The following is a 22346-nucleotide window of genomic DNA, read 5'->3' as shown; positions in this document are numbered from 1 at the left end:
AGTCCCCTGCTCCAACCTCTATATGTATGTAACAGTCCCCTGCTCCGACCTCTACATGTATGTAACAGTCCCCTGCTCCAACCTCTATATGTATGTAACAGTCCCCTGCTCCAACCTCTACATGTATGTAACAGTCCCCTGCTCCAACCTCTATATGTATGTAACAGTCCCCTGCTCCAACCTCTATATGTATGTAACAGTCCCCTGCTCCAACCTCTACATGTATGTAACAGTCCCCTGCTCCGACCTCTATATGTATGTAACAGTCCCCTGCTCCAACCTCTACATGTATGTAACAGTCCCCTGCTCCAACCTCTATATGTATGTAACAGTCCCCTGCTCCAACCTCTACATGTATGTAACAGTCCCCTGCTCCAACCTCTATATGTATGTAACAGTCCCCTGCTCCGACCTCTATATGTATGTAACAGTCCCCTGCTCCAACCTCTATATGTATGTAACAGTCCCCTGCTCCAACCTCTACATGTATGTAACAGTCCCCTGCTCCAACCTCTACATGTATGTAACAGTCCCCTGCTCCAACCTCTATATGTATGTAACAGTCCCCTGCTCCAACCTCTACATGTATGTAACAGTCCCCTGCTCCAACCTCTATATGTATGTAACAGTCCCCTGCTCCAACCTCTACATGTATGTAACAGTCCCCTGCTCCAACCTCTACATGTGTGTAATAGTTCCCTGCTCCAACCTCTATATGTATGTAACAGTCCCCTGCTCCAACCTCTATATGTATGTAACAGTCCCCTGCTCCAACCTCTACATGTATGTAACAGTCCCCTGCTCCAACCTCTACATGTATGTAACAGTCCCCTGCTCCAACCTCTATATGTATGTAACAGTCCCCTGCTCCAACCTCTACATGTGTGTAACAGTCCCCTGCTCCAACCTCTATATGTATGTAACAGTCCCCTGCTCCAACCTCTATATGTATGTAACAGTCCCCTGCTCCGACCTCTACATGTATGTAACAGTCCCCTGCTCCAACCTCTATATGTATGTAACAGTCCCCTGCTCCAACCTCTATATGTATGTAACAGTCCCCTGCTCCAACCTCTATATGTATGTAACAGTCCCCTGCTCCAACCTCTATATGTATGTAACAGTCCCCTGCTCCAACCTCTATATGTATGTAACAGTCCCCTGCTCCGACCTCTACATGTATGTAACAGTCCCCTGCTCCAACCTCTATATGTATGTAACAGTCCCCTGCTCCAACCTCTACATGTATGTAACAGTCCCCTGCTCCAACCTCTACATGTATGTAACAGTCCCCTGCTCCAACCTCTATATGTATGTAACAGTCCCCTGCTCCGACCTCTACATGTATGTAACAGTCCCCTGCTCCAACCTCTATATGTATGTAACAGTCCCCTGCTCCAACCTCTACATGTATGTAACAGTCCCCTGCTCCAACCTCTATATGTATGTAACAGTCCCCTGCTCCAACCTCTATATGTATGTAACAGTCCCCTGCTCCAACCTCTACATGTATGTAACAGTCCCCTGCTCCGACCTCTATATGTATGTAACAGTCCCCTGCTCCAACCTCTATATGTATGTAACAGTCCCCTGCTCCAACCTCTATATGTATGTAACAGTCCCCTGCTCCAACCTCTATATGTATGTAACAGTCCCCTGCTCCAACCTCTATATGTATGTAACAGTCCCCTGCTCCGACCTCTATATGTATGTAACAGTCCCCTGCTCCTACCTCTATATGTATGTAACAGTCCCCTGCTCCGACCTCTATATGTATGTAACAGTCCCCTGCTCCAACCTCTATATGTATGTAACAGTCCCCTGCTCCAACCTCTACATGTATGTAACAGTCCCCTGCTCCAACCTCTACATGTATGTAACAGTCCCCTGCTCCGACCTCTATATGTATGTAACAGTCCCCTGCTCCGACCTCTATATGTATGTAACAGTCCCCTGCTCCAACCTCTACATGTGTGTAATAGTTCCCTGCTCCAACCTCTATATGTACAGTGCATACGGAAAGTATTCAGAAATACCTTATTTACGTAAGTATTCAGACCCTTTGCTATGAGACTCGAAATTGAGCTCAGGTGCATCCTGTTTCCATTGATCATCCTTGAGATGTTTCTACAACTTGATTGGAGTCCACCGGTGGTAAATTCAATTGATTGGACATGATTTGGAAAGGCACACACCTGTCTATATAAGGTCCCACAGTTGACAGTGCATGGCAGAGCAAAAACCAAGCCATGAGGTCGAAGGAATTGTCCGTAGAGCAGACAGGATTGTGTCGAGGCACAGATCTGGGGAAGAGTACCAAAAAATGTCTGCAGCATTGAAGGTCCCCAAGAACACAGTGGCCTCCATCATTCTTAAATGGAAGAAGTTTGGAACCACCAAGACTCTTCCTAGAGCTGGCCGCCCAGCCAAACTGAGCAATTGGGGGAGAAGGGCCTTTGGTCAGGGAGGTGACCAAGAACCCGATGGTCACTCTGACAGAGCTCCAGAGTTCCTCTGTGGAGATAGGAGAACCTTCTAGAAGGACAACCATCTCTGCAGCACTCCACCAATCAGGCCTTTATGGTAGAGTGGCCAGACGGAAGCCACTCCTCAGTAAAAGGCACATGACAGCCCACTTGGAGTTTGCCAAAAGGCACCTAAAGGACTCTCAGATCATGAGACACAAGATTCTCTGGTCTGATGAAACCAAGATTGAACTCTTTGGCCTGAATGCCAAGCGTCACATCTGGAGGAAACCTGGCACCATCCCTACGGTGAAGCATGTTGGTGGCAGCATCATGCTGTGGGGATATTTTTCAGCGGCAGGGACTGGGAGACTAGTCAGGATCGAGGGAAAGGTGAACGGAGCAAAGTACAGAGATATCCTTGATGAAAACCTGCTCCACAGTGCTCAGGACCTCAGACTGGGGCGAAGGTTCACCTTCCAACAGGACAACGACCCTAAGCACACAGCCAAGACTACGCAGGAGTGGCTTCGGGACAAGTCTCTGAATGTCCTTGAGTGGCCCAGCCAGAGCCCAGACTTGAACCCGATCAAACATCTCTGGAGAGACCTGAAAATAGCTGTGCAACGACGCTCCCAATCCAACCTGACAGAGCTTGAGAGGATCTGCAGAGAAGAATGGGAGAAACTCCCCAAATACAGGTGTGCCAAGCTTGTAGCGTCATACCCAAGAAGACTCAAGGCTGTAATCGCTGCCAAAGGTGCTTCAACAAAGTACTGAGTGAAGGTCTGAATACTTATGTAAATGTTATATTTCTGTTTTATTTTACATTTGCAAAAATGTATAACCTGTTTTTGCTTTGTCATTATGGGGTATTGTGTGTAGATTGATGAAAAAAACGATTTAATCAATTTTAGAATAAGGCTGTAACGTAACAAAATGTGGAAAAAGTCAAAAGGGTCTGAATACTTTCCGAATGCGCTGTATGTTTGTCTTTTGTGTTGTACTGCAGGCTGATGGCCAGGAGGTGGCGTCTGTGGTCAGTGCTCAGGAGATCAGAGTTGTAGCTGAACTGCTCCAGATATCCCCTGAGGGACTACAGAAGGCCATTACACACAAAGTCACGGTCAGGATATAGCATCTCTACTCCCTGAATACAGCATCTAGTACTCTATAATTTACCTCTATCATCTCTACTCTATCATCTCTACTCTATCATCTCTACTCTATCATCTCTACTCTATCATCTGTAGTCTCTATCATCTCTACTCTATCATCTGTAGTCTCTATCATCTCTACTCTATCATCTCTACTCTATCATCTGTAGTCTCTATCATCTCTACTCTATCATCTCTACTCTATCATCTGTAGTCTCTATCATCTGTAGTCTCTATCATCTGTAGTCTCTATCATCTCTACTCTGTCATCTCTACTCTATCATCTCTACTCTATCATCTCTACTCTATCATCTGTAGTCTCTATCATCTCTACTCTATCATCTGTAGTCTCTATCATCTCTACTCTATCATCTCTACTCTATCATCTCTACTCTATCATCTGTAGTCTCTATCATCTCTACTCTATCATCTCTAATCTATCATCTGTAGTCTCTATCATCTCTACTCTATCATCTCTACTCTATCATCTGTAGTCTTTATCATCTCTACTCTATCATATGTAGTCTCTATCATCTCTACTCTATCATCTGTAGTCTCTATCATCTCTACTCTATCATCTGTAGTCTCTATCATCTCTACTCTATCATCTCTACTCTATCATCTCTACTCTATCATCTGTAGTCTCTATCATCTCTACTCTATCATCTCTACTCTATCATCTCTACTCTATTATCTGTAGTCTATCATCTCTACTCTATCATCTGTAGTCTCTATCATCTCTACTCTATCATCTGTAGTCTCTATCATCTCTACTCTATCATCTCTACTCTATCATCTGTAGTCTCTATCATCTCTATATCATCTCTACTCTATCATCTGTAGTCTCTATCATCTGTACTCTATCATCTCTACTCTATCATCTCTACTCTATCATCTCTACTCTATCATCTGTAGTCTCTATCATCTCTACTCTATCATCTGTAGTCTCTATCGTCTCTACTCTATCATCTGTAGTCTCTATCATCTCTACTCTATCATCTCTACTCTATCATCTCTACTCTATCATCTGTAGTCTCTATCATCTCTACTCTATCATCTGTAGTCTCTATCATCTCTACTATATCATCTGTAGTCTCTATCATCTCTACTCTATAATCTGTAGTCTCTATCATCTCTACTCTATCATCTGTAGTCTCTATCATCTCTACTATATCATCTGTAGTCTCTATCATCTCTACTCTATCATCTCTACTCTATCATCTCTACTCTATCATCTGTAGTCTCTATCATCTGTAGTCTCTATCATCTCTACTCTATCATCTGTAGTCTCTATCATCTGTAGTCTCTATCATCTCTACTCTATCATCTGTAGTCTCTATCATCTCTACTCTATCATCTCTACTCTATCATCTGTAGTCTCTATCATCTCTATATCATCTCTACTCTATCATCTGTAGTCTCTATCATCTGTACTCTATCATCTCTACTCTATCATCTCTACTCTATCATCTCTACTCTATCATCTGTAGTCTCTATCATCTCTACTCTATCATCTGTAGTCTCTATCATCTCTACTCTATCATCTCTACTCTATCATCTCTACTCTATCATCTGTAGTCTCTATCATCTCTAGTCTCTATCATCTCTACTCTATCATCTGTAGTCTCTATCATCTCTACTCTATCATCTGTAGTCTCTATCATCTCTACTCTATCATCTCTACTCTATCATCTGTAGTCTCTATCATCTCTATATCATCTCTACTCTATCATCTGTAGTCTCTATCATCTGTAGTCTCTATCATCTCTACTCTATCATCTCTACTCTATCATCTGTAGTCTCTATCATCTCTACTCTATCATCTCTACTCTATCATCTCTACTCTATCATCTGTAGTCTCTATCATCTCTACTCTATCATCTGTAGTCTCTATCATCTCTACTCTATCATCTGTAGTCTCTATCATCTCTACTATATCATCTGTAGTCTCTATCATCTCTACTCTATCATCTGTAGTCTCTATCATCTGTACTCTATCATCTCTACTCTATCATATCTACTCTATCATCTCTACTCTATCATCTCTACTCTATCATCTGTAGTCTCTATCATCTCTACTATATCATCTGTAGTCTCTATCATCTCTACTCTATCATCTGTAGTCTCTATCATCTCTACTCTATCATCTGTAGTCTCTATCATCTCTACTATATCATCTGTAGTCTCTATCATCTCTACTCTATCATCTCTACTCTATCATCTCTACTCTATCATCTGTAGTCTCTATCATCTCTACTCTATCATTTGTAGTCTCTATCATCTGTAGTCTCTATCATCTACTCTATCAGCTGCGGTCTCTATCATCTCTACTCTATCGTCTGTAGTCTCTATCATCTCTACTCTATCATCTGTAGTCTCTATCATCTGTAGTCTCTATCATCTCTACTCTATCATCTGTAGTCTCTATCATCTCTACTCTATCATCTCTACTCTATCATCTGTAGTCTCTATCATCTCTATATCATCTCTACTCTATCATCTGTAGTCTCTATCATCTGTACTCTATCATCTCTACTCTATCATCTCTACTCTATCATCTGTAGTCTCTATCATCTCTACTCTATCATCTGTAGTCTCTATCATCTCTACTCTATCATCTCTACTCTATCATCTGTACTCTATCATCTCTATTCTATCATCTCTACTATATCATCTGTAGTCGCTATCATCTCTACTCTATCATCTCTAGTCTCTATCATCTCTACTCTATCATCTGTAGTCTCTATCATCTGTACCCTTATCATCTCTACTCTATCATCTCTACTCTATCATCTCTACTCTATCATATGTAGTCTCTATCATCTCTATATCATCTCTACTCTATCATATGTAGTCTCTATCATCTCTACTCTATCATCTGTAGTCTCTATCATCTCTACTCTATCATCTCTACTCTATCATCTCTACTCTATCATCTCTATATCATCTCTACTCTATCATCTGTAGTCTCTATCATCTCTACTCTATCATCTCTACTCTATCATCTGTAGTCTCTATCATCTCTACTCTATCATCTGTAGTCTCTATCATCTCTACTCTATCATCTGTAGTCTCTATCATCTCTACTCTATCATCTCTACTCTATCATCTGTAGTCTCTATCATCTGTAGTCTCTATCATCTCTACTCTCATCTGTAGTCTCTATCATCTGTAGTCTCTATCATCTGTAGTCTCTATCATCTCTACTCTATCATCTCTACTCTATCATCTGTAGTCTCTATCATCTCTACTCTATCATCTGTAGTCTCTATCATCTCTACTCTATCATCTGTAGTCTCTATCATCTCTACTCTATCATCTGTAGTCTCTATCATCTCTACTCTATCATCTCTACTCTATCATCTCTACTCTATCATCTCTACTCTATCATCTGTAGTCTCTATCATCTCTACTCTATCATCTCTACTCTATCATCTGTAGTCTCTATCATCTCTATATCACCTCTACTCTATCATCTGTAGTCTCTATCATCTCTACTCTATCATCTGTAGTCTCTATCATCTCTACTCTATCATCTGTAGTCTCTATCATCTCTACTCTATCATCTGTAGTCTCTATCATCTCTACTCTATCATCTCTACTCTATCATCTGTAGTCTCTATCATCTCTATATCACCTCTACTCTATCATCTGTAGTCTCTATCATCTCTACTCTATCATCTGTAGTCTCTATCATCTCTACTCTATCATCTGTAGTCTCTATCATCTCTACTCTATCATCTCTACTCTATCATCTATAGTCTCTATCATCTGTAGTCTCTATCATCTCTACTCTATCATCTGTAGTCTCTATAATCTCTACTCTATCATCTGTAGTCTCTATCATCTCTTCTCTACTCTATCACACAAAGTCACCTTTAGAACATAGCATCTCTACATGATCTCTATCATCTCTAGCTAGCTGGAGCTGGATGAGCAGCATGCCAAGTAACGTAGCTGTAGGTGTGTGTTTACATTACATGCTCTGACATCACATAACGTAGTAGACTGCCCTGGTATATACACACTGTGGTCTGGTAGACTGCCCTGGTATATACACACTGGGGTCTGGTAGACTGCCCTGGTATATACACACTGGGGTCTGGTAGACTGCCCTGGTATATACACACTGGGGTCTGGTAGACTGCCCTGGTATATACACACTGGGGTCTGGTAGACTGCCCTGATATATACACACTGGGGTCTGGTAGACTGCCCTGGGATATACACACTGTGTGTAATGGAGGTAACTGGGGTCTGGTAGACTGCCCTGATATATACACACTGGGGTCTGGTAGACTGCCCTGGGATATACACACTGTGTAATGGAGGTAACTGGGGTCTGGTAGACTGCCCTGATATATACACACTGTGTGTAATGGAGGTAACTGGGGTCTGGTAGACTGCCCTGATATATACACACTGGGGTCTGGTAGACTGCCCTGGTATATACACACTGGGGTCTGGTAGACTGCCCTGGTATATACACACTGGGGTCTGGTAGACTGCCCTGGGATATACACACTGTGTGTAATGGAGGTAACTGGGGTCTGGTAGACTGCCCTGGGATATACACACTGGGGTCTGGTAGACTGCCCTGGGATATACACACTGTGTGTAATGGAGGTAACTGGGGTCTGGTAGACTGCCCTGGGATATACACACTGGGGTCTGGTAGACTGCCCTGGGATATACACACTGTGTGTAATGGAGGTAACTGGGGTCTGGTAGACTGCCCTGGGATATACACACTGGGGTCTGGTAGACTGCCCTGGTATATACACACTGTGTGTAATGGAGGTAACTGGGGTCTGGTAGACTGCCCTGGGATATACACACTGTGTGTAATGGAGGTAACTGGGGTCTGGTAGACTGCCCTGGGATATACACACTGTGTGTAATGGAGGTAACTGGGGTCTGGTAGACTGCCCTGGGATATACACACTGGGGTCTGGTAGACTGCCCTGGGATATACACACTGTGTGTAATGGAGGTAACTGGGGTCTGGTAGACTGCCCTGGGATATACACACTGTGTGTAATGGAGGTAACTGGGGTCTGGTAGACTGCCCTGGGATATACACACTGGGGTCTGGTAGACTGCCCTGGGATATACACACTGGGGTCTGGTAGACTGCCCTGGGATATACACACTGGGGTCTGGTAGACTGCCCTGGGATATACACACTGTGTGTAATGGAGGTAACTGGGGTCTGGTAGACTGCCCTGGGATATACACACTGGGGTCTGGTAGACTGCCCTGGGATATACACACTGGGGTCTGGTAGACTGCCCTGGGATATACACACTGTGTAATGGAGGTAACTGGGGTCTGGTAGACTGCCCTGGGGTATATACACTGGGGTCTGGTAGACTGCCCTGGGATATACACACTGTGTGTAATGGAGGTAACTGGGGTCTGGTAGACTGCCCTGGGATATACACACTGTGTGTAATGGAGGTAACTGGGGTCTGGTAGACTGCCCTGGGATATACACACTGTGTGTAATGGAGGTAACTGGGGTCTGGTAGACTGCCCTGGGATATACACACTGGGGTCTGGTAGACTGCCCTGGGATATACACACTGTGTGTAATGGAGGTAACTGGGGTCTGGTAGACTGCCCTGGGATATACACACTGTGTGTAATGGAGGTAACTGGGGTCTGGTAGACTGCCCTGGGATATACACACTGGGGTCTGGTAGACTGCCCTGGGATATACACACTGGGGTCTGGTAGACTGCCCTGGTATATACACACTGTGGTCAATTACTGGGAGGGAGAGAGACTGAGAGGGGGAGAGGGAGAGAGGGATGGAGAGGGAGAGAGGGAGAGAGGGAGGGAGAGAGCGAGAGACCACGTATTCACCCTGCACACCCTAATTGACAAACAAACAAACCAAAACAAAGGCAAAGTCTTCTCATGCTTTGTTGATTTCAAAAAAGCTTTTGACTCCATTTGGCATGAGGGTCTGCTATACAAATTGATGGAAAGTGGGGTTGGGGGAAAAACATACGACATTATAAAATCCATGTACACAAACAACAAGTGTACGCGGTTAAAATTGGCAAAAACACACACATTTCTTTCCACAGGGCCGTGGGGTGAGACAGGGATGCAGTTTAAGCCCCACCCTCTTCAACATATATATCAACGATGGCGAGGGCACTAGAACAGTCTGCAGCACCCGGCCTCACCCTACTAGAATCTGAAGTCAAATGTCTACTGTTTGCTGATGATCTGGTGCTTCTGTCACCAACCAAGGAGGGCCTACAGCAGCACCTAGATCTTCTGCACAGATTCTGTCAGACCTGGGCCCTGACAGTAAATCTCAGTAAGACAAAAATAATGGTGTTCCAAAAAAGGTCCAGTTGCCAGGACCACAAATACAAATTCCATCTGGACACTGTTGCCCTAGAGCACACAAAAAACTATACATACCTCGGCCTAAACATCAGCGCCACAGGTAACTTCCACAAAGCTGTGAACGATCTGAGAGACAAGGCAAGAAGGGCCTTCTATGCCATCAAAAGGAACATAAAATTTGACATACCAATTAGGATCTGGCTAAAAATACTTGAATCAGTTATAGAAACCATTGCCCTTTATGGTTGTGAGGTCTGGGGTCCGCTCACCAACCAAGAATTCACAAAATGGGACAAACACCAAATTGAGACTCTGCATGCAGAATTCTGCAAAAATATCCTCAGTGTACAACGTAAAGCACCAAATAATGCATGCAGAGCAGAATTAGGCCGATACCCGCTAATTATCAAAATCCAGAAAAGAGCCGTTAAATTCTATAACCACTTAAAAGGAAGCGATTCTCAAACCTTCTATAAAAAATCCATCACCTACAAAGAGATGAACTTGGAGAAGAGTCCCCTAAGTAAGCTGGTCCAGGGGCTCTGTTCACAAACACAAACAGACCCCACAGAGCCCCAGGACAGCAACACAATTAGACCCAACCAAATCATGAGAAAACAAAAAGAGAATTACTTGACACATTGGAAAGAATTAACAAAAAAACTGAGCAAACTAGAATGCTATTTGGCACTAAACAGAGAGTACACAGTGGCAGAATACCTGACCACTGTGACTGACCCAAACTTATGGAAAGCTTTGACTATGTACAGACTCAGTGAGCATAGCCTTGCTATTGAGAAAGGCCGCCGTAGGCAGACCTGGCTCTCAAGAGAAGACAGGCTATGTGCACACTGCCCACAAAATGAGGTGGAAACTGAGCTGCACTTCCTGACCTCCTGCCAAATGTATGACCATATTAGAGACACATATTTCCCTCAGATTACACAGACCCAAAAATAATTCGAAAACCAATCAAATTTTGATAAACTCCCATAACTATTGGGTGAAATACCACAGTGTGCCATCACAGCTGCAAGATTTGTGACCTGTTGCCACAAGAAAAGGGCAACCAGTGAAGAACAAACACCATTATAAATACAACCCATATTTATGTTTATTTATTTTCCCATTTGTACTTTAACTATTTGCACATCGTTACAACACTGTATATAGACATAATATGACATTTGAAATGTCTTTATTCTTTTGGAACTTCTGAGTGTAATGTTTACTGTTAATATTTATTGTTTATTTCACTTTAGTTTATTATCTACTTCACTTGCTTTGGCAACGTTAACATATGTTTCCCATGCCAATAAAGCCCTTAAATTGAAATTGAATTGAATTGAAATTGAGAGAGAGAGAGAGAGACTTTATTACATGATAGACCCTTTGAGGAGAGAGAGGAAGTTTCAAGAGGGTTGGAAAACATTTGACACCGCAAATATAGAGAAGAGTATGACTTTCCTTTGGATTGGTTGTGATGGAGTTGTGTTCCACCAATCAGACCTGTGTGTTCTGTTGGTAACTAACCGATGTCTCTCTTCAGGAGACCATGAGGGAGAAGATCTACACCCCTCTGACTGTAGAGAGTGCTGTAGACGCCAGGTGAGAACCACAGCTAATTCACTGGAACTCCCAGCATGCACTCTTCGGCATGCTGTTGACATGCCACTTTTTTAAGCCTAGCAGCAGTTGTCCCTTGGGGGGGATAAATCCATCTGAATGTCTGTCTCTGTGTCTGTCTGTCCTGCTCCAGAGATGCTGTTGCCAAAATCCTGTACTCTCTGTTGTTCCGCTGGCTGACTGAGAGGATTAATGGACAGGTCTACCCTCGACACCACGCTCTGTCAATATCTATACTGGATATATATGGCTTTGAGGTACTTTATCTGTCCCTCCATCTCTCTCTCCCTCCCTCTGTCCCTCCATCTCTCTCTCCCTCCGTCTCTCCCTCCATCTCTCTCTCCCTCCGTCTGTCTCTCCATCTCTCTCTCTCCCTCCGTCTGTCCCTCCATCTCTCTGTCCCTCCCTCTGTCCCTCCATCTCTCTCTCCCTCCGTCTGTCCCTCCATCTCTCTCTCCCTCCCTCTGTCCCTCCATCTCTCTCTCCCTCCCTCTGTCCCTCCATCTCTCTCTCCCTCCCTCTGTCTCTCCATCTCTCTCTCCCTCCGTCTGTCCCTCCATCTCTCTCCCTCCATCTCTCTCTCCCTCCATCTCTCTCCCTCCCTCTCTCTCTACCTCCATCTCTCTCTCCCTCCCTCTCTCTCTCCCTCCATCTCTCTCTCCCTCCGTCTGTCCCTCCATCTCTCTCCCTCTGTCTGTCCCTCCATCTCTCTCTCCCTCCTTGGCTGGATGTCCTTTGGGTGGTGGACCATTCTTGATACACACGGGAAACTGTTGAGTGTGAAAAACCCGGCAGCGTTGCAGTTCTTGACACAAACAGGTGCACCTGGCACCTACTACCATAACCCCTTCAAAGGCACTTAAATATTTTGTCTTGCCCATTCACACTCTGAATGGCACACACACACAATCCATGTCTCAATTGTTTCATGGCTGAAAAATACTTATTTAACCCGTCTCCTCCCCTTTCATCTACACTGATTGAAGTGGATTTAACAAGTGACATCAATTAGGGATCGTAGCTTTCACCTGGATTCACCTGTTCAGTCTATGTCATGGAAAGAGCAGGTGTTCCTAATATTTTGTCCACTCAGTGTCTAAGGCTATGATATGTCGCCAGGGTACTGTATGTATCTAATTGGGTCATTTGCATATCCTTGTGTCTGTGAGGACTCTGTATCTCTAACAGCACCTGTATATATTGTGATGTCACGAGAGGCTACACAGCTTTCAGCGGGATTGCTCAAGTAGTGCAAGGAGACCAGGTTCAACCAAAACAAGGATTTTATTAAAGGTCTTGGGAAACTAACGAAAGTATAACACAATTCTGTTCTCTGGTGGCTCTTTAAGGGTTAACAGTTCAGGGATGTCTCTTCCACATCCAAAATCATAACTCTCCCTCGCTCAAATAACTTTTCCCCAGTCTTACTGTCTTCCACGTTGCAGCTAGTGGCCAACCCAGCAAAACGTCCTTCCAAATGTCCCACACGTATTTCCACAGGTGCATATATCCAAAGGTGAGTATTTCCCAAAGGTAAGTATCTCCAAATCCTTATATTCCTCATGGAAGTGGACGTGCAGCACTCTTGTCCTCCAGAGAGCCCCGCTTGAGACCGTGTCTCTTCCCTTCAACAAACCTTCAGCTCATCACCTCCTGATTGGTTTCAGCTGCGTGGGAAGATTGGCCATAGAGGGTTGGAGTTCCCGACCATACCAGCAGATGGAGCCATAGCTGTCTGGGTTTGCAGCCACCTCAGGGGGATGTAACGTCCCTCCAGGACACAGCCTCTCGTGACATCACACATCCCCCTCCTCGGGACCGACGTCCTCGTCGGGGTAAAGGCAGCGAAGAAGGCATCACGCCGAGAGAGGGCGTCCGCATTGCCGTGGTGCTTGCCAGCCTGCTCTCTCTTCAACTCCTCCACCTCTAGGACCAGGGACTCAGCCTCCTGTTGTCTCTCCTTGAGTTTCTTACTGAACGCATCAGCCTTGGTTTTAGCAGAGTTTAGCTTCTGTTGAGCAGCTTTCAGTTCCTTCTCTCTCTCTGCCTCCGCATTCTTCATCTTGTTCTCCAACACCTTGTACTTCTCCTCTGCCTTCTTCTGGACCTCCTTACTACTGCGCAGGGTCTCCTCACACTCCTCGATGGTCCTGCGCAGCCTCTCCAGCTCCTCCCTGTTGCTTAGGGAAGGAGCTCTGTTGGAGTTTAGCCTGGAGGATATCTAACTCTTCTGTCTTCATGTCTAACTGTTGCTTTAACAAACGATACCTCTCAGCGGTCCCCTTCAGACCAGACAGTTCTTTGTCCAGATTCTGTAGCTCCGTCTCTGTGTCGGTCTGGGCACCTGCCATCCCTATCAGAGCCCGGGCGGAGTGAGTAATTCGGAGGATTGCACCGGAGCCTTCCCAGGATGAGTCTTGCCTCTCCGTTTCCGAGGTACTCGGGTTATCCTCTCCTGAGACTCTCTCCAGAGTGGGTAAAAGGCTGGGCAGTCTCGTCCAATTAGGACAGGGACGGGGAGGAATCAACCACCCCGCCGTCGTGTGTATGGTTCCCCGTGTGCTGGTCATTGTAAGTTCAGTAATGGGGTATTCTCTGGTGTCCCCATGGACACAGGAAACTGGGAGGACTTTCCCCGGGGTCAGACACGTTGGGCCCACCAAATCCCTACGCACCAGGGTGGCCCGGCTACCAGAATCCAGTAAGGCCTCCACATCATGGTGATTCACAGTTACCGGGCAGGTGGGGGTCGATCTGGGGCCCCATCTACGACTCCCAAGAGCGAGGCAAACCGATGTGTGGGTGCTGAGCTGGAGGACTCCGCAGTGGGCATAGGTTCATCGGCTGGTTTCCCCACACTGCCAGGAGATATGTCCCATCTCCCCACACCGGTAACACTGTCGAGTTTCCCCCCTCCTGGTGTACTCTTCTTGGACCCGCCTGGTTTCTGGCTCCCCCTGGAGCCGGGATAAGTCCTGACGTGGCTGGGTTCGAGACCTTGGGGTCCTTTGGACGGGTTCTTCCCATTTGTGGTGGGGCCGCACTCCTGGGGTCTTTTCGGGAAGCATTCAGCATCTCCGCTGTGGCCTGGTACTTTTCCACAGCTTCCACGGTCAGATCAGCCGTGGTCAAGGCCTGTTGACTGATGAACCGTTTTGCCTCATAAGGCAGGGCGCGTAGGTAACGATCCACCACAACGGCCTCCACCACCGCCGCTGCTGTATTCCTCTGCGGATCCAGCCATTTCCTTGCGATTCGGACAAGTTCATGCATCTGCGCCCGAGGAGGTTGGTCTGGTTGGAAGGTCCAGCTGTGAAAGCGCTGGGCCATACCAAACTTTGTGAGTCCATATCTGCTGAGGATCTCAGACTTCAGGGCATCATAGTCAGTAACCTGGTCAGGGCCCAGGTCCCGGACAGCATTCAGCGATTCCCCGGTTAGAAAGGGGGGCTAACAGACCAACCCACTGTTGCTTGGGCCAGGCTTCCCTAGTGGCCGTGGCCTCAAATGCATGCAGGTATGCCTCAATGTCATCGGTAGCTCCCATCTTAGATATAAAGTCACTTGCCTTTATTGGGCGGGTATTTTGGACCACCCTCTGTCTCTGCAACTGTAATTCCTCTGCCTTCAGAAGGTTGGCTTTCTTTTGCTCCTCCAAGAGAGCCACGTTTGCTTGCATCTGGGCTTGCTGGCCAGCAACAAGGGCTTTCAATATGTCCTCCATTTCAGTCGGCGGGGAGCCTACGGCCAACTTGGAAAACTGGGTGATCAAACCTTCGGTATCCTCCTCTGACATGCACTATTAACGCTTGAGCTTGCCCGTATTCTCCACCATCTGTGATGTCACGAGAGGCTACACAGCTTTCAGCGGGATTGCTCAAGTAGTGCAAGGAGACCAGGTTCAACCAAAACAAGGATTTTATTAAAGGTCTTGGGAAACTAACGAAAGTATAACACAATTCTGTTCTCTGGTGGCTCTTTAAGGGTTAACAGTTCAGGGATGTCTCTTCCACATCCAAAATCATAACTCTCCCTCGCTCAAATAACTTTTCCCCAGTCTTACTGTCTTCCACGTTGCAGCTAGTGGCCAACCCAGCAAAACGTCCTTCCAAATGTCCCACACGTATTTCCACAGGTGCATATATCCAAAGGTGAGTATTTCCCAAAGGTAAGTATCTCCAAATCCTTATATTCCTCATGGAAGTGGACGTGCAGCACTCTTGTCCTCCAGAGAGCCCCGCTTGGAGACCGTGTCTCTTCCCTTCAACAAACCTTCAGCTCATCACCTCCTGATTGGTTTCAGCTGCGTGGGAAGATTGGCCATAGAGGGTTGGAGTTCCCGACCATACCAGCAGATGGAGCCATAGCTGTCTGGGTTTGCAGCCACCTCAGGGGGATGTAACGTCCCTCCAGGACACAGCCTCTCGTGACATCACAATATGTATCATGGTAACTGCCAAAATAAAGGAACCATCCAACGGATCATGGTGGATGTACATGTAACTGCCAAAATAAAGGAACCATCCAACGGATCATGGTGGATGTACAGGTAACTGCCAAAATAAAGGAACCATCCAACGGATCATGGTGGATGTACATGTAACTGCCAAAATAAAGGAACCATCCAACGTATCATGGTGGATGTACAGGTAACTGCCAAAATAAAGGAACCATCCAACGGATCATGGTGGATGTACATGTAACTGCCAAAATAAAGGAACCATCCAACGGATCATGGTGGATGTACATGTAACTGCCAAAATAAAGGAACCATCCAACGTATCATGGTGGATGTACATGTAACTGCCAAAATAAAGGAAACATCCAACGTATCATGGTGGATGTACAGGTAACTGCCAAAATAAAGGAAACATCCAACGGATCATGGTGGATGTACATGTAACTGCCAAAATAAAGGAAACATCCAACGTATCATGGTGGATGTACAGGTAACTGCCAAAATAAAGGAAACATCCAACGGATCATGGTGGATGTACAGGTAACTGCCAAAATAAAGGAAACATCCAACGTATCATGGTGGATGTACAGGTAACTGCCAAAATAAAGGAACCATCCAACGTATCATGGTGGATGTACAGGTAACTGCCAAAATAAAGGAAACATCCAACGGATCATGGTGGATGTACAGGTAACTGCCAAAATAAAGGAAACATTCAACGTAAAAGTGTCTTAATAGGGCGTTGGGCCACCAGCAGCCAGAACAGCTTCATCTACAAGAGTCTGGAGCTCTATTGGAGGGATGCGACCGCCGTTCTTCCACGAGGAATTCCATCATTTGGTGTTTTATTGATGGTGGTGGAAAACACCGCTCCAGAATCTCCCGTAAGTGTTGAATTGGGTTGAGGTCTGGTGACTGAGACGGCCGTGGCATATGGTTTACATCGTTTTCATGGTCATCAAACCATTCAGGGACCACTCCTGCCCTGTGGATGGGGGCGTTGTCATCCTATGGGGGGCACAGCCATGGTAGCCAAAATGAATGGCCTGCCCAGCATTTTTACACATGACCTTAACCATGCAAATTGCTTAATTAACTCAGCCGTGTGGAAGCACCATGCTTTCAATATACGTTGTATATCTAACACAGTATCTATGTTTGTGTCTCCATCAGGACCTGTCCTTCAACAGCTTTGAGCAGCTCTGTATTAACTATGCTAATGAGTACCTGCAGTTCTTCTTCAATAGGATCGTCTTCAGAGAGGAACAGGTGAGGGACAGCCGAGGGAAGTCCCGGTATAAAGTGTTATTATGCGTTATGAAGCCTGTATGAAGCCTATATGTCATCTGCCTGTCAGGAGAAGTACAGCAGGGAGCAGATCCTCTGGCAGGATGTCCTATTATAAGTGTTATTATGGGTATGAAGCCTTATAAAGCCTGTATGTGGTGTGGTGTGTTATTTTACATTAACATGTTAGTCATTTAGCAGACGCTCTTATCCAGAGAGACTTCCAGTTAGTGAGTCATTTAGCAGACGCTCTTATCCAGAGAGACTTCCAGTTAGTGAGTCATTTAGCAGACGCTCTTATCCAGAGCGACTTACAGTTAGTGAGTCATTTAGCAGACGCTCTTATCCAGAGAGACTTCCAGTTAGTGAGTCATTTAGCAGACGCTCTTATCCAGAGAGACTTCCGGTTAGTGAGTCATTTAGCAGACGCTCTTATCCAGAGAGACTTCCAGTTAGTGAGTCATTTAGCAGACGCTCTTATCCAGAGAGACTTCCGGTTAGTGAGTCATTTAGCAGACGCTCTTATCCAGAGAGACTTCCGGTTAGTGAGTCATTTAGCAGACGCTCTTATCCAGAGAGACTTCCAGTTAGTGAGTCATTTAGCAGACGCTCTTATCCAGAGAGACTTCCAGTTAGTGAGTCATTTAGCAGACGCTCTTATCCAGAGCGACTTACAGTTAGTGAGTCATTTAGCAGACGCTCTTATCCAGAGACTTCCGGTTAGTGAGTCATTTAGCAGACGCTCTTATCCAGAGAGAGACTTCCAGTTAGTGAGTCATTTAGCAGACGCTCTTATCCAGAGAGACTTCCAGTTAGTGAGTCATTTAGCAGACGCTCTTATCCAGAGAGACTTCCAGTTAGTGAGTCATTTAGCAGACGCTCTTATCCAGAGAGACTTCCAGTTAGTGAGTCATTTAGCAGACGCTCTTATCCAGAGAGACTTCCAGTTAGTGAGTCATTTAGCAGACGCTCTTATCCAGAGAGACTTCCGGTTAGTGAGTCATTTAGCAGACGCTCTTATCCAGAGAGACTTCCAGTTAGTGAGTCATTTAGCAGACGCTCTTATCCAGAGAGACTTCCAGTTAGTGAGTCATTTAGCAGACGCTCTTATCCAGAGAGACTTCCAGTTAGTGAGTCATTTAGCAGACGCTCTTATTTACATTTACATTTAAATTTACGGGGAGAGAACTTCTTCTGGAGAATTTTTGAGAGAACTTGGGAAGGTTGAACACCAGACGGGCTGCGGCATTCTGGATGAGTTGTAGGGGTTTAATCTCTTATCCAGAGAGACTTCCAGTCAGTGCGTTCATCTGAAGATAGCTAGGTGGGACAACCACTTATCACAGGCTTAGAAAGGACATTTTCCTCAATAAAGCAGCTGTCAGCAGAGTCAGAGCTTTTTTCTTTAGTGGGGGAATAAGACTGACTGACATGTCTTCTATAAGATGCTCATTGAAGAGGCAGGGCTATAAGAGGAGGACAGCAGGGAGCACATCCCCTGGCAGAATGTCCTGTTCTAAAGGCTTATAATGCGTTATGAAGCCTGTATGTCATGTGTCTGTCAGGAGGAGTACAGCAGGGAGCACATCCCCTGGCAGAATGTCCTGTTCTAAAGGCTTATAATGCGTTATGAAGCCTGTATGTCATGTGTCTGTCAGGAGGAGTACAGCAGGGAGCACATCCCCTGGCAGAATGTCCTGTTCTAAAGGCTTATAATGCGTTATGAAGCCTGTATGTCATGTGTCTGTCAGGAGGAGTACAGCAGGGAACAGATCCCGTGGCAGAATGTCCTGTTCTAAAGGCTTATAATGCGTTATGAAGCCTGTATGTCATGTGTCTGTCAGGAGGAGTACAGCAGGGAACAGATCCCGTGGCAGGACATCCTGTTCAGCGACAACCAGGCCTGCATCGACCTCATCTCCTCTAAGCCCCACGGTATACTGAGGATCCTGGACGACCAGAGCTGCTTCCCCCAGGTACACACACGCACACCACACACACACACACACACACATACACACACACACACACACACACACAGACGCATGCACGCACGCACACACACGCACCCACACAGACGCACACACACACACAGACACACACACACACACACACACACACACACACACACACACACACTGACAGACACACACACACACACAGACACACACACACACACACACAGACGCACACACACAGACACACACACACACACAGCCACACACACACACACACACACAGACAGATACACACACACAGACGCACACACACACAGACGCACACAGACACACACACACAGATGCACACACACACACAGACACACACACACACACACACACACACAGACGCACACACACACACAGACGCACACAGACACACACACACACACGCACACAGACACACACACACACGCACACAGACACACACACACACACATACACACACACACACACACACACGCACACAGACACACACACACACACACACACACACACACATACACATATACACACACACTGACACACACACACTTGACTCTGTCAGTCATTGGTTGATGCTCTGTTCCTCTGTTCCAAGGCGACAGACCACACCTTCCTCCAGAAGTGTCATTATCACCATGGTAACAACCAGATCTACCTGAAGCCAAAGATGCCCCTCCCAGAATTCACCATCAAACACTTCGCTGGCCCGGTCACCTACCAGGTGAACACACCTACAGTTCTGAATCCCAATGAGACGCCACTGGCACAGGACGAGTCCAGAATCAGCTTTCCAAACGTAGCTCTTTGGTTGGATGATGTTCCCATTTATTGTGAATATTTTAAAATGCAAAAAATGAAAAGCCTTTCGTGAACGAACACTCACACTTCAGTTTTCCTCCTTTCGAGCTCTGACTCTGCTGATAGCTGCTTTATTGAGGGAAAATGTACTTGCTATGCCTGTGATAAGTGGTTGTCCCACCTAGCTATCTTCAGATGAACGCACTGACTGGAAGTCTCTCTGGATAAGAGCGTCTGCTAAATGACTCACATGTTAATGTAAATGTACATAGTTCCAATATAAAAGGTGCAGAGGTGTAATAATCTATAAGCGTGTTCCAGTGGGAACCGGAGAGAAGCGTATGCTCTCTCCTCTCACCTGGGCTGCCTGCTGAATGTACATGAGACCATGACTAAACACACTGTATAGAGCCCTCTGTCATGGAAACCTCCCAACATGCCCCCCTCTAGTGACCAAAACACTGTATAGAGCCCTCTGTCATGGAAACCTCCTCCCAACATGCCCCCCTCTAGTGACCAAAACACTGTATAGAGCCCTCTGTCATGGAAACCTCCCAACAAGCCCCCCTCTAGTGACCAAAACACTGTATAGAGCCCTCTGTCATGGAAACCTCCCAACATGCCCCCCTCTAGTGACCAAAACACTGTATAGAGCCCTCTGTCATGGAAACCTCCTCCCCAACATGCCCCCTCTAGTGACCAAAACACTGTATAGAGCCCTCTGTCATGGAAACCTCCCAACATGCCCCCCTCTAGTGACCAAAACACTGTATAGAGCCCTCTGTCATGGAAACCTCCCAACATGCCCCCTCTAGTGACCAAAACACTGTATAGAGCCCTCTGTCATGGAAACCTCCCAACATGCCCCCCTCTAGTGACCAAAACACTGTATAGAGCCCTCTGTCATGGAAACCTCCTCCCAACATGCCCCCTCTAGTGACCAAAACACTGTATAGAGCCCTCTGTCATGGAAACCTCCCAACATGCCCCCTCTAGTGACCAAAACACTGTATAGAGCCCTCTGTCATGGAAACCTCCTCCCAACATGCCCCCCTCTAGTGACCAAAACACTGTATAGAGCCCTCTGTCATGGAAACCTCCTCCCAACATGCCCCCCTCTAGTGACCAAAACACTGTATAGAGCCCTCTGTCATGGAAACCTCCTCCCAACATGCCCCCCTCTAGTGACCAAAACACTGTATAGAGCCCTCTGTCATGGAAACCTCCCAACATGCCCCCTCTAGTGACCAAAACACTGTATAGAGCCCTCTGTCATGGAAACCTCCTCCCAACATGCCCCCCTCTAGTGACCAAAACACTGTGTAGAGCCCTCTGTCATGGAAACCTCCCAACATGCCCCCCTCTAGTGACCAAAACACTGTATAGAGCCCTCTGTCATGGAAACCTCCTCCCAACATGCCCCCTCTAGTGACCAAAACACTGTATAGAGCCCTCTGTCATGGAAACCTCCTACCAACATGCCCCCCTCTAGTGAGCAAAACACTGTATAGAGCCCTCTGTCATGGAAACCTCCCAACATGCCCCCCTCTAGTGACCAAAACACTGTATAGAGCCCTCTGTCATGGAAACCTCCTACCAACATGCCCCCCTCTAGTGACCAAAACACTGTATAGAGCCCTCTGTCATGGAAACCTCCCCAACATGCCCCCTCTAGTGACCAAAACACTGTATAGAGCCCTCTGTCATGGAAACCTCCTCCCAACATGCCCCCCTCTAGTGACCAAAACACTGTATAGAGCCCTCTGTCATGGAAACCTCCCAACATGCCCCCCTCTAGTGACCAAAACACTGTATAGAGCCCTCTGTCATGGAAACCTCCCAACATGCCCCCCTCTAGTGACCAAAACACTGTATAGAGCCCTCTGTCATGGAAACCTCCTCCCAACATGCCCCCCTCTAGTGACCAAAACACTGTATAGAGCCCTCTGTCATGGAAACCTCCTCCCAACATGCCCCCCTCTAGTGACCAAAACACTGTATAGAGCCCTCTGTCATGGAAACCTCCCAACATGCCCCCTCTAGTGACCAAAACACTGTATAGAGCCCTCTGTCATGGAAACCTCCTACCAACATGCCCCTCTAGTGACCAAAACACTGTATAGAGCCCTCTGTCATGGAAACCTCCTCCCAACATGCCCCCCTCTAGTGACCAAAACACTGTATAGAGCCCTCTGTCATGGAAACC

The 22346-nt window shown here is 46.2% G+C and overlaps 1 protein-coding gene across 1 annotated transcript in view; it reads left to right on the top strand.

Annotated features, from left to right (window-relative positions):
* The window catches only part of LOC121584265 (unconventional myosin-XV-like), a 72043-nt gene that overhangs the window by 14795 nt on the left and 34902 nt on the right, over positions 1–22346 (top strand). The window contains exons 7-12 of the mRNA XM_045225890.1: positions 3478–3591; positions 11538–11596; positions 11748–11871; positions 17247–17342; positions 19205–19336; positions 19938–20063. Of these exons, the coding sequence (XP_045081825.1) occupies positions 3478–3591; positions 11538–11596; positions 11748–11871; positions 17247–17342; positions 19205–19336; positions 19938–20063 (651 nt within the window). The remainder of the gene's footprint in view (positions 1–3477; positions 3592–11537; positions 11597–11747; positions 11872–17246; positions 17343–19204; positions 19337–19937; positions 20064–22346) is intronic.

Source organism: Coregonus clupeaformis, chromosome 16, assembly GCF_020615455.1.
Source record: "Coregonus clupeaformis isolate EN_2021a chromosome 16, ASM2061545v1, whole genome shotgun sequence".
Classification (NCBI taxonomy): Eukaryota; Metazoa; Chordata; class Actinopteri; order Salmoniformes; family Salmonidae; genus Coregonus; species Coregonus clupeaformis.
The sequence above is the reverse complement of the archived record's forward strand: the minus strand, read 5'-3'. Positions and strand labels throughout refer to the sequence as shown.